Raw genomic sequence first — 12278 nt, 5'->3', positions numbered from 1 at the left:
TGGAGGCCAAGGCAGGAGGATCACTCCAGCCTGGGCAACAAGAGCGAAACTCCATCTTGGAAAACAAAAAAATTAAAAAATTTAAAAAACGTAAAGAAAAAAATTATTTTGCTAAATCTGGCAATGCCAAAGGGATGAAACTGACATTTACTGGGCACCTTCTGCACATGTCAGTTCTCCTAGGAACCCAGAGAGGCAAGGGATTGGTACCAATCTCTAGAGGCAAATATCCTCTAATATCCATGGTGTTCTTCGTGGAGCAGCTCAATGGATTTACTTAATGGGAACTGAAAGAAGGAAAAATGAAGAGGAAAGAAGGAAAAAAGGTAGAACATGCAGCCCCTGGCACAAGGTGTGTGCTCAGGCTTATTCTCGGTGTTGTGGGCTCAATTGTGTCCCCCCACAACAAGTTCACACGAAGTCCTTACCCCCAGTGTATATGTTTTTGAAGTCCTTACCCCCAGTGTGATATATTTGGAGGTGGGGCTTTGGGAATTAATTAAGTCATGAAGATGGTGCCCTTATAAATGGGATAAGTGTCCTTAAAGGAAGAGAAAGGAGAGTGAGCTTCCTCTCTCTGCTCTAGGCCATGTGAGGACACCACAAGATGACCATCTGCACAGCAGGAAGCAGGCCCTTCCTCTGAATTGTCTGTTTATAGCCTTTGTCTAATTTATACTAGATTTTAAAAGTCTTTTCCCTATTGATTTTTAGGGTTTCTTTATATATTCTGAATGCTGATCCATGACTGTTCGATTACAGGAACTCTATGAATATGTCACAGAAATAGGTCAAAAAATACTGTTATACGATGACATCCATAGACACGAAGAAGGCATTCACTGGAACCTGAGATTCACTCGTGATAGAAAGCCCTTTGAAAATTAGGATGAGAAGCACGATAATCGCATCTCTTTTAAAGCAAGGTGCACATCAGACTTGCAGAGGAAATAAAGAGAAGTATGCTCGCTCAATTGGAGGACTGAATTGTGTGACCCATAAATTGATATGTTGAAGTCCCAACATCAGAATCTCAAAATATGGCTGGAGGAAGGGTCTTTAAAGAAATAATTGTGGCTAAGTGCAGCAGCTCATGCCTGTAATCCCAGCACTTTGGGAAGCTGAGGTGAATGGATCAGCTGAGGTCAGGAGTTCGAGACCAGCCTGGCCAGCATGGTGAAACCCTGTCTCTACTGAAAAAAAAAAAAAAAAAAAAAAATTAGCCGGGCATGGTGGTGCAGGCCTGTAGTCCCAGCTCTTCAGGAGGCTGAGGCAGGAGAATCGCTTGAACCTGGGAGGCGGAGGTTGCAGTGAGCCAAGATCACGCCACTGCACCCCAGTCTGGGTGACGGAGTGAGACTCTGCCTACAAAAAAAAAAAAAAAGAGGTAATTGCATTAACATGAGGTTATTAGGATGGACCCTAGTCCAATAGGATTGCTGTCCTTCTAAGAAGAGGAAATTCAGACACAGGCAGAAGACACAGGGAGAAGACAGCTCTCTATAGGCCAAGGAGAAACCAAGCCTGCTGGCATCTTGATCTTAGACTCCCAGCTTCCAGGATTGTGAGAAAATAAATGTCTGTTGTGTAAGCCACCCAGTCTGTGGTACTTTCTATGGCAGCCTTAGCAAATGAATACATATGGTCCTCATTATAGCAAGTTCCATCTGCTAAGTCCAGGGACTCCAGTGTGGGTGCTGGGCTGTTAGGCAGCATTGGTTACTTTTCCTTATCTCAAGAGTATGAACCCCTGATTGAGATTCCAGATTTCACTAAATCCTCCTTGGTCCTGACCTTGCTCACACAGCACATGAAGACCCTTACTTTGTGAAAAAATACAGCTAAAACACAAGTGTACTGGGGCAGATAGTGTAGGGCTTAATTAAAAGGGATTTTCTTGCCCTTTCTTTTTCCTTCCCACTTCATCCCCTTCTTCCTTGCTAAGAGAATCTGGACTTTGTTTGCACAGCACACCCTGGGGCACAATCCTGCTTGGCATGAGATAACCAAGATGACATCCCATTTCCCTTCTGTTTAGAGATGAGCATGTAATACAGTTCTGTTCAGTGAGATTTAAGGGGAAGTTGGGAGGGGGCTTCTTTTTCCTTATTTCAAAAAAGGTATGTGCAGCTAACCCCTTTTCTACCTGCTTTTGGATATGATTATGTGATGTGATTCCCGGAGCTGTGGCAGCCATGTTGTAACTATGAGGAAATCACCCTAAAGACACCCTGAGAACGATGGAGCAAAAACATGGAAAGCTGAAATCCTTGATGACTTCATTGTGTTCCCTGAGTCAACCCTAGAACCACTTGCCTCTGCATTTCATGTTTTGTGAGAGTTTAGGAGCTCTTATTTTTTAAGGGAGGCATTTTTCATCTAAACTGATTCAAGCTAAGAACCTTCATTCTTAGGAGAAAGTCTATGGCTATAATTTGCATTCATAAAAACATACCAAGTTATATGTAAGCTTTTCTTTGGATGACTTGCCAAATTTGTACTAACCAAAAATAAGAGGAACTTCACTAACAAATCTATTTTACTTTGGCTCCCCCAGGCCCCAAAGAATTGCAGTCTGGTTGTGTTCATCTTTGAATTTCTATTGGTACTTCTGCAAGGGAAGTGATTCGACCAAAAATAGAGTATAAAGAAGCTTGATTCAGAGCAGATAGCATAGTCTCTTACTCCTCACCCACACTTAGGGATCCTCTTCCCTGAATCCTGTTTCAGGGTCAGAGGGGCAGGGAAGATGCTATGAAGTGAGCACCAGCTGTAGGAGTCATGGGTTCTAGCCCCAGCACTGCAGTCTTTCTGTTTGGCCTCTAGTAAGCAGTCTATCCTCCCTGGGCCTCAGGTCTGCCATCTATGGGAGAGGGTGGGAGGAGGTATCTATTACCTTGCTACTCAAGGTGTGGCCGGTGGAAGGCTTCACCTGGTGGCCTGATAAGCAATGCAGGAACTCAGGTCCTGATGCAGACCTACAGACTCAGAATCTGCCTTATTTATTTAGTTATTGGCAGAGTCTCACTCTCGTCACCCAGGCTGGAGTGCAATGGTGCAATCTTGGCTCACTGCAACCTCCGCCTCCTTGGTTCAAGCGAGTCCCCCGCCTCAGCCTCCTGAGTAGCTAGGATTACAAGTGTGAGCCACCGTGCCTGACCAGAATCTGGCTTTTTTTTTTTTTTCTGAGACGGAGTCTTGCTCTGTCACCTGTCGCCCAGGCTGGAGTGCAGTGGCGCGATCTCGGCTCACTGCAAGCTCCGCCTCCCGGGTTCACACCATTCTCCTGCCTCAGCCTCCCCTGTAGCTGGTACTACAGGCGCCGGCCACCACGCCAGCTAATTTTTTTTTTAGATTAGATTCTCGTAAGGATCGTGCAACCTAGATCCCTTCCATGTGCAGTTCACATGAGGGTTCATGTTCCTATGAGAATCTAATGCCACTGCTGATCTGACAGGAGGTGAAGCTCAGGCAGCAATGCTTGCTCACCTGCTGCTCACCTCCTGCTGTATGGCCTGGTTCCTAACAGGCCAAGGAACAGTACTGGTTGGGGACCCCTGGTGTAAACTCACTCCATGAGGTCCTGCATGATGAGGCACAGCCATGCTGACATCATTTTTTTCCTTAAACACATTAAGCTTCTTCCCATCTCTGGGCCTTTGGGATACTGTGCCCTCTGCCAGGAACACCCTCCCTGTGTGCTTGGCAAGGTGACAACTCATGCTTTGGTTCAAATAGAAGAAATCTCTGATTGCTGTGGCTAAAGCATGCTCTCCCAATTACTTACCACCCTTTTACTTATCTTTGGCAGAGTTGGTCTAATATTTTGTTTACTTGTTGTAGCAAGGTGGACTACTAAGGACCCAAGTAAGGACTCTTAAGGCACAGCCCATGGTCCCCTCTGTGGGTTTACCTGCCCTTGGGTGATCCCCTCCTCATGAGAGTAGGTGGTGGTTTCTGGGACTCGTTTCTAACCAGCAGAACACAGATAAAGTGATCCAGTGTTCATGACTGTGCACGCATGATTACGTTCCCTGAGAATGTAATGTCTATCTTGCTGAGAGGCTCTCCCTTGATGGCTTTGAAGAAGCCATTGGCCACACTGAATTGTCATGGGGAGGGGAATATGCAGCAAAGAACTGAGGGCTTAAGTCCTGTTGCCAGCTGGATGCTGCCAACGACCATGTGAGCTTGGAATGTGGTCCTTCCCCAGTCGGACCCCAAATGAGAACACAGCCCTGATGACACTGTGATCACAGGCTTACAAAAGACCTAGCCAAGCCATGCCTGGACCCCTAACACATGAAGAATGTGAGATAAGAAATGCCTGTTCTTTTAAGCCAATAGTTGCTGGTAAACTGTTACATAGCAACAGATATGCTTGTTCACTCACTCTTGCATTAGAAAGAAAACTTCAGAAGGGAGACCAGGGACCCTTGCATTCTTCATTATTAAAGCTGCAGAACCCAGCTGGATAGATAGCATAGAGAGATAATATCAGACACTTGTATGAATGAAGGAAACATCCAATAAACAGTAACTGTTAATAGTTATATTAATAGTGGGCTGATCTATTGCCTCCCCTGTTTCTTGAATGGCCACCATCCCAGCCCTGTCCTATCTGCATATCCCATCCTCCTAGCCACTATGATTGGTCTGGGGACACTCACATGACCCAAGTCTATCCAATCGGAGCCAAACCCAGAATATTTGTATATACTGTTGGAAAAAAAGCTGTTTTCTTGCCCAGGATGGAGCTCCTGGGACCTCCAAAAGGGGCGGCGGGCCTGCCTGCAAAAGCGGCTCATGCTGAGGAAAGCTGTCCTGAGAGATGAGGGGTGAGAGATGCCTAATGACACCACCTGAGCCCCTGGAATCAGCAGCACCTCAAGATCTACCCCTTGGCCTTTTGGTTGAGTGAAACTAATCCTTCTCCCCACCACCCCTCTTTTTAAAGTAATGTGGAATTGGTGTCTATCACGAGCAACTAAAAAAATCCCTATTACCCAGCACCAGTCATGAAATTGACAGAGGAATAGGCAGGTCTGATGTATGGAGCAGAAGGGAAAAAGAGTAAAGAAAAAAAGCCCACCAAAATAAATATTTAATGAAATGCCACAGCAAATAAGCCACTCAATAATTCCACTGGGAAATCCCATAGGAAGTTTTATTTTTAATTACTAGTCCTTTAGCATTTTTATTTTAAGAAATGGCTTCGGCTGGGCACAGTGGCTCACGCCTGTAATCCCAGCACTTTGGGAGGCCGAGGCAGGTGGATCTCCTGAGGTCAGGAGTTTAAGATCAGCCTGACCAACTTGGTGAAACCCCATCTGTACTAAAAAAAAATACAAAAAAAAACTAGCCGGGCACGGTGGTGGGTTCCTGTAAACCCAGCTACTTGGGAGGTTGAGGCACGAGACTCACTCGAACCTGGGAGTTGGAGGTTGCAGTGAGCCGAGATTGCACCATTGCACTCTAGCCTGGGCTACAAGAGGGAAACTCCGTTTAAAAAAAAAAAAAAAAAAAGAAAAGAAATTACTTAACAGGACAAGCTCTTTAAAACAATACAAAAGTACCAAGGGCAAATATGTAAAAGATTAACAGCACTTAACAGTACTCAACAGTAACAGTGGAAACTACACCTTTAGACTTTTTAAAAAATACTCTTGGCCAGAAAGTTACATTTGGACTCTATTTTCCAACTTGGAGAGGCCAAATGTTGCTGTTCTTTCTGATAAAAAGCAAAAACAGAAGAGCTTGTTCTGTTTTGGATTTTTGGTTTTTTTTTCATCTTGTTTCACATGAGTGAAAAAATTAACAGCTGCCCTCATTTCTGAAAACAAAAAACTATAAACAATCACTGTTGCTCCCAATGGGACTGTTGGACATAAGCCCTGAGGCTTTGGGGTCAAGGGCTAGACTCTAGAAGCCCAGGACCCCGCCAAGGTCAAGTCTGCATACTTGGGGCAGGGCGAGCTGTTGAACCATCGCATTTCTCTGCTGCTTCTTTACATGGGAACCAACACAAGAACAACACCATCCCTAAATTGGCTGCTGCGGGATCCTACAAATAAGTGAAAAAGCGAGAGGACACAGCCAAGGAGTGCTTGCCTACCCAGCCCCCTTCTTCTAAGCCGTAATCCCAAGGGGTGAGTATGATCCAGCAGTATTTGAAAAGAAGCCTGGCCTCTGAGCAGCCACTCATTCCTGGTAAAGCCCCTTGAAATCTGCAGACTTCATGGCTGGCAGAAAGTCGGAATTGGTGTTTTGCTGTGTCAGTGGCCTGTTGGATAACAAGAAGAGATGGTTAGCTCTAGGGCCTCAATAAAGGGCAACGTTGGAAGTGTGCATAGCTGAATACATGATGTTCTTTTTCCTGATTTACTTTTAGCTGCTTCTTGCAACCACACCAGGCCTATGCCCATTATACAGATGAAGAAACTGAGGGCACAGGAGGTTAAAATGACCAGGTTAGGAGTAGGGTTATGGCCCCTTTTCCATCTTCTAATTTGGATATTTATCGTTTTTCTTAATTATCTGTGTCTTCACAACAACCCAGTGAGAATGGTAGATTAAGAGTAGCTATTTTGTCTGTTTTACCAATGGACAAAAACTGAAATCAGAGAAGTCAAGCAGCCTGTTCAAGACCACACAGCTAAAAAACACGGCAGGGTGGGGATTCAGACCATATCTTCTGATTTCAATTAGTTTCTTGACATCTTCCATGGAAAGGAGTTCAGAGGGAGGATTGTATTAGTCCATTCTCATGTTGCTAATAAAGACCTGAGACTGGGTAATTTATAAAGGAAAAGAAGTTTCATGGACTCACAATTCCACATGGCTGGGGAGGCCTCATAATCATGGTGGAAGGCAAAGGAAGATCAGAGGCACTTCTTACGTGGCGGCGGGCAAGAGAGCATGTGCAGGGGAAATGCCCTTTATAAAACCATCAGAACTCGTGACACTTACTACCATGAGAACAGCAACCATGGGAAAAACCCACCCCCATGATTCAGTTACCTCCCACCAGGTCCCTCCCATGACATTCGGGGATTACAGGAGCTACAATTCAAGATGAGATTTGGGTGGGGACACAGCCAAACCATATCTTGGGGAAAGGAAGATAAACCAATCTGTCTTCTTCAGTCCTTGTGACTGTCAGAAGGCTGTGAGAGACGAAGTAGTGCTATTGATATTAACTCAATTGGATCCATGGTTTATCTTTGAATTTCAAAAAGCCTGGCCATAATTGACACCCCACTGTGGAAAACCACAGCACACATCAGAGTTTGGCCGACCAGGAGTTATTTCCCAAACTCTTCTCCTTACAAATTTATGCTACAGAAGATGACACAGCTGAACATTCCCAGCTTAGAGTGGGGATATGCTTTGGATGTTTGTCCCCTCCAAATCTCATGTTGAAATGTGATCCCCAGTGTTGGAGGTGGGGCCTGGTAGGGGGTATTTGGGTCTTTGGGTCGAGAGGGTGGATCCCTCATGAATAGCTTGGTGCCATCCTTGGGGAATGACTGAGTTCTTGCCCTGAGTTTATGCAAGATCCGGTTGTTTAAAAGAGTGTGGCACCTCCTTCCTCTCTCTCTTGCTCCTGCTCTCACCATGTGACACTGTCTCCCCTTCATCTTCCACCATGATAAGAAGCCTCCCGGGCCCTCACCAGGAGCAAATGCCAGCACCATGTTTCCTGTATGGCCTGCAGAACCATGAGCCAAAATAAACCTCTTTTCCTTGTAAATTACCCAATCTCAGATATTTCTTTAGAGCAATGCAGAAACAGACTAACACAAGTGGCCATCTGACAAAGTTCTAGTTAATGAAGTCTTTTGAAGTATAGTGGTGAGAGGTCCTGAGAAATATTTTACTCACATTGTAAAAAGGGTCAGACTCAATTTTTTTCTCCTTTTATCCTGACTTGAAGGTAGCTGGTGCACCTGGAGCTGCAGCAGCTATCTTGTGGCCATGAGGTAGGAAACCAATGGGCTAAGGATGGCAACACAGTAAGGCAAAAGGTGCCTGGTATGTTGATACCACACAGTGGCTGCACCAGCCCTGGGCTGTCTCTAGTTTTTCATTAAGCAATAAAAAAAAGTTCCCTGTGTGTTTAAACTAGTATCTACTTTGGTTTTTTTCATTATTTGCCACCTAAACCCTTCCTCCCTGATAACAAAAAACTAAGAAAGAAGCCTTTCCTTTTCTTAGTAAAGATATAAGAAAGCTAGTTATGCTCAGGCTGGTTTGGAAGATTATGATACAGGGTAGTGGGTTTGGTGGCTCTACAAATAAACACAGCTGCCCAGGGCCCCTACTTCTCCTGAGCTGCAGGCCCTGGGAGGTCTCGCAGTTTCCATAACAAAGGAGTGTGGTTTTGCCCCTCAGAGGCTAGCTGATCTACATAGGAGGCAGGTCAGTGTATTTGATCTAAATATTTAGTTGATTTTCATATGTAAGGGAAACTTACGGTTTTGTTTCCTTTTTCTTTTCTTTTTTAAAAATTTAAGCTGTATTATCTTTTATGTTTTAGGGCCAAAATTCCATTAAATCATGAAATAAATTGTATAGCTCCTCTTCCCCCCACTCCATGCTTTCGATCATTTAATGAGGGAGTTATCTTTTTTTGAGTTATAAAGAATTCACTAATGCAGGCTGGGTGCAGTGGCTCACACCTATAATCCCAGCATCTTGGGAGGCTGAGGTGGGTGGATCACTTGAGCTCAGGAGTTCAAGACCAGCCTGGCCAAGATGGTGAAACCCTACCTCTACTAAAAATACAAAAATTAGCCATGCATGGTGGTGCACACCTATAATCCCAGCTACTCGGGAGGCTGAGGCAGAAGAACTGCTTGAACCCAGAAGGGAGAGGTTGTGTGAACTAAGATCAAGCCACTGCACTCTAGCCTGGGTGAGAGTGAGACTCGTCTCAAAACAAAAAAAAAAGAATTCGCTAATGCAAGGGTTCTCAGATGAAAACCATATTCACAATAACATGACCTACTATACGCCTTTTCCACTCACATTCTCTCACAAGGGAACAGTGCAATTTTTCAAAATATATTTGGAAGATCTGCATGACTCAATGAACTGATATTCTCCAATTGACCACTGGGTAAAGTTACAAAATCATGCATGATAAAGATCAATTTCAAGTGTGAGATAGACCTGCAGATTTCAATAAAATAGAGTAGAAAAATTTCACATTTCAGCTAACCTTTAAGAAACTACCACTTATGGAGTTTTGGTGTACTATCATAGAATATCCACAATCTTTTAAAAAAGCTTTGCCTCCCTCTCCCAACCGCACATTAAGTGATGCGGGGTCTTCTTCAAATACTTCAAACAGAACAACATAGCACAACAGAATGAATGCAGCCACACAAACGAGAAGCCAGCTGACAACTGTTAAGGCAGATATGAAAGAGATTTGTAAAATGTAAAACAATACCACTCACAAATTTCATTTTGTTTTGGAAAATATAGTTACTTCTCATTAAAATTTGTTATTTATATCAACAGGTAATATTGTTCCTTTTAAATGAATAGATATTTTTAAAATTTATGTTATGATTTCTAATAGAATAATTATTTCAGAACAAGAAACACTAAGAAAATTTTTTAAAAAGAGATAATTATTAATATACTTTTTTTTTTTTTCCAGACAGAGTCTAGCTCTGTCACCCAGGCTGGAGTGCAGTGGTACAATCACAGCTCACTGCACCCTCAACCTCCCAGGCTCAGGCCATCCTCCCTCCTCAGCCTCTTGAGTAGCTGGGACCACAAGCATGCACAATGCCCAGCTAATATTTAATTTGATTTAATGTAATTTATGTTATGTTTATTTTAATTTATTTTATTGTATATAGTTTTATGTCATGCTAGCTATTTATTTTATTTTATATTTCACCTCATTTCATTTGTTTTTTGAGACAAGGTCTTGCTCTGTTGCCCAGGCTGGAGTGCAGCGGTGTGATCACAACTCACTGCAGCCTTGAACTCCTGGGCCCAAATGATCCTCCCATCTCAGCCTCCTAGAGTAGCTGGGACTATAGGCACACATCACCACGTGGACCTGGCTAATTTTTGTATTTTTTGTAGAGATGTGGTCTTGCCATGTTGCCTAGGTTGGTCTTAAACTCCTGGCCTCAAGTGATCTTCCCTCCTTGGCCTCCCAAAGTGCTATTAATACAATTAACCACATAAATAAAATCTCTTCGGATGCCACAATAATTTTTAAGAAGGTAAAACAGGACTTGAGAACAAAAAGCTTAAGAACCTCTGACCACGTGGAAACAATTGGTTGGCAGCAATAGGGGAGGATAAGGAGATCAAGTACAAATCCTGGATTTCTTTTTCAATTTCTTCATTGATAAGTAGGGAGTCAGATTCTGCTACTTCCTGTGGTATAATCTTTAAGAACTTACCCTATTACAGCAGGGTTCAGAGGCAGGGAGGAATTTTATTTCAGAAGCATCACCCTCAATATGCAAAATAGGCCAATATTTCTCCTTTTATGTCTTTTAAGACTGGGAGTGAGTCAGTGCCTCACGTCTGTAATTCCAGTTCATTGAGAGGCCAATCAGGGAGGATTGCTTGAAGCCAGGAGTTTGAGAACAGCCTGGGAAACATAGCAGGCCCCATTTTATAAGTAAAATACAAATGAACAAACGAAAGTCTAAGAGCAATCAAAGCGATTTTTGAAAAGGTGATTATGACTCAAGGATATCAATTAAGCAATCCTATAAGAGCCATTTTTCAACATAGGAATAATAACAGGATAACCTTTTGGTAAGGAGTTCAAGGGTTGTTTTGTAGAAAAACAAAACTCAGGATATCGGTTCTTAAAGAGCAACGGTTGGCCAAATCCAGCAAGCTGCCTGTCTTTGTAAATAAAGTTTTATTGGAACACAGCTACGGCCATGCATTTACTTCCTGGTCTGTGCTGCCTTCATGCTACCGCAACAGAGTTAACTAACTGCAATAGAGACTATATTACTTACTAAATACTATCTGGCCCTTTCCAGAAATTACCAACTCCTGTTTTAGAAAGTCACTCTGTATCTTAAGAGGGCTTTGGAATTAACTGATCTGGATTTAAGTCCCTTCTGTGCTACTCTCAGCTTAAGGGACTTGGCTTAATTTTCCTTATAATAGAAAGAGGCTAAATTGTAAGGATTACATGAGATAAGGCCTGGAAAGTGTTTAAGAGAGTCCCTGGCACACAGCAAGTGCTCAGTAGCGCTATCATCAACTTAGCAGGAGCTTAAATGAAGTATGATGAACTTGGGACTTACATTCTAAAATCAACACATAGGACAAAAATAAAGCATTAAAATAAATCTCCTTTGATAATCCCTTACGTAGGTGGCACATTATAGACAAACACAGAGTCTCCCAGTAATGCCAACATAGCTGGTTTTTCCCTCCAGCATTTAAGTAGATCGCTGTTGTTTCACTCGAGGCCCCAGATGAAGTAGCTGGCATTGAAGAGCCATATTGTAGGAACAAAAATCTATATATTCAAACACGAGGCTCACACTCAGTTGGTGAGAAACTCACATCCTCAAGAGCAGAGGGGATCAACAGACTTTGGGGACAGAAGATTCACGGCTCCCAAACTATACCGCTTTGGGCGACAGACATGTCTGGTGGGTCATTTTTCTCCTGTGCTTCTCCGCCCCACCCCGCCAAAGAAAACCACCTAATTTGACATTTGTAAATTAAATGGATATCTTTTAAAAGGAATCAATAATACTGATAGAGTTGCTATGATGATGAAATGTGTATACCTTATGGAAAATGACAGCAATTGCTTTGTTTAAAATTCCATGGTAAATTCCCACCTGATGCCTGGCATACATGGGGAACTATGAGAAACACCTGGGTCTTACAAGTTTCCTTCTGGACATCAACTAGGATTATGGTTTTATTTGTGAAAATCCCCTCAAGTGGCAAAGATTAAATTACTTAGCAAGGTGCGGTGGCTCATGCCTGTAGTCCCTGCATTTTGGGAGGCGGAGGAAGGAGGATTGCTTGAGCCTAGGAGTTAGAGAACAGCCTGGGCAACATAGCAAGACCCTGTCTCTACAAAAAATAAAAAATATTAAAATTAGCCGGGCACAATGGCATGCAACTGTAGCCCCAGCTACTTGGGAGGCTGAGGCAGGAGAACTGCTTGAGCTTGGGAGGTTGAGGCTGCAGTGAGCTATGTTCATGCCACTGCACTCCAGCCTGAGTGACAGAGGGAGGCCTTGTCTCAAAAAAAAAAA

At 43.3% G+C, this 12278-nt stretch overlaps 1 protein-coding gene across 6 annotated transcripts in view; it reads right to left on the bottom strand.

The window, feature by feature from the left end:
* Nucleotides 1-35: 35 nt before the first annotated feature.
* The window catches only part of LDAF1 (lipid droplet assembly factor 1), a 28050-nt gene continuing 15807 nt past the window's right edge, over nucleotides 36-12278 (bottom strand). For 5 of the 6 annotated variants that reach the window (XM_032157079.2, XM_058440804.1, XM_058440805.1 and 2 more), the window contains one exon: nucleotides 5150-6283. In XM_032157079.2, coding sequence (XP_032012970.1) covers nucleotides 6202-6283 — 82 coding nt within the window. In that variant the 3' untranslated portion in view covers nucleotides 5150-6201. Of the gene's footprint in view, nucleotides 1366-5149; nucleotides 6284-12278 lie in introns of those variants that run through there. The other variant, XR_009214151.1, reaches the window with a different exon arrangement.

Source organism: Hylobates moloch, unplaced genomic scaffold (assembly GCF_009828535.3).
Source record: "Hylobates moloch isolate HMO894 unplaced genomic scaffold, HMol_V3 SCAFFOLD_6, whole genome shotgun sequence".
NCBI classification, from domain to species: domain Eukaryota; kingdom Metazoa; phylum Chordata; class Mammalia; order Primates; family Hylobatidae; genus Hylobates; species Hylobates moloch.
The sequence above is the reverse complement of the archived record's forward strand: the minus strand, read 5'-3'. Positions and strand labels throughout refer to the sequence as shown.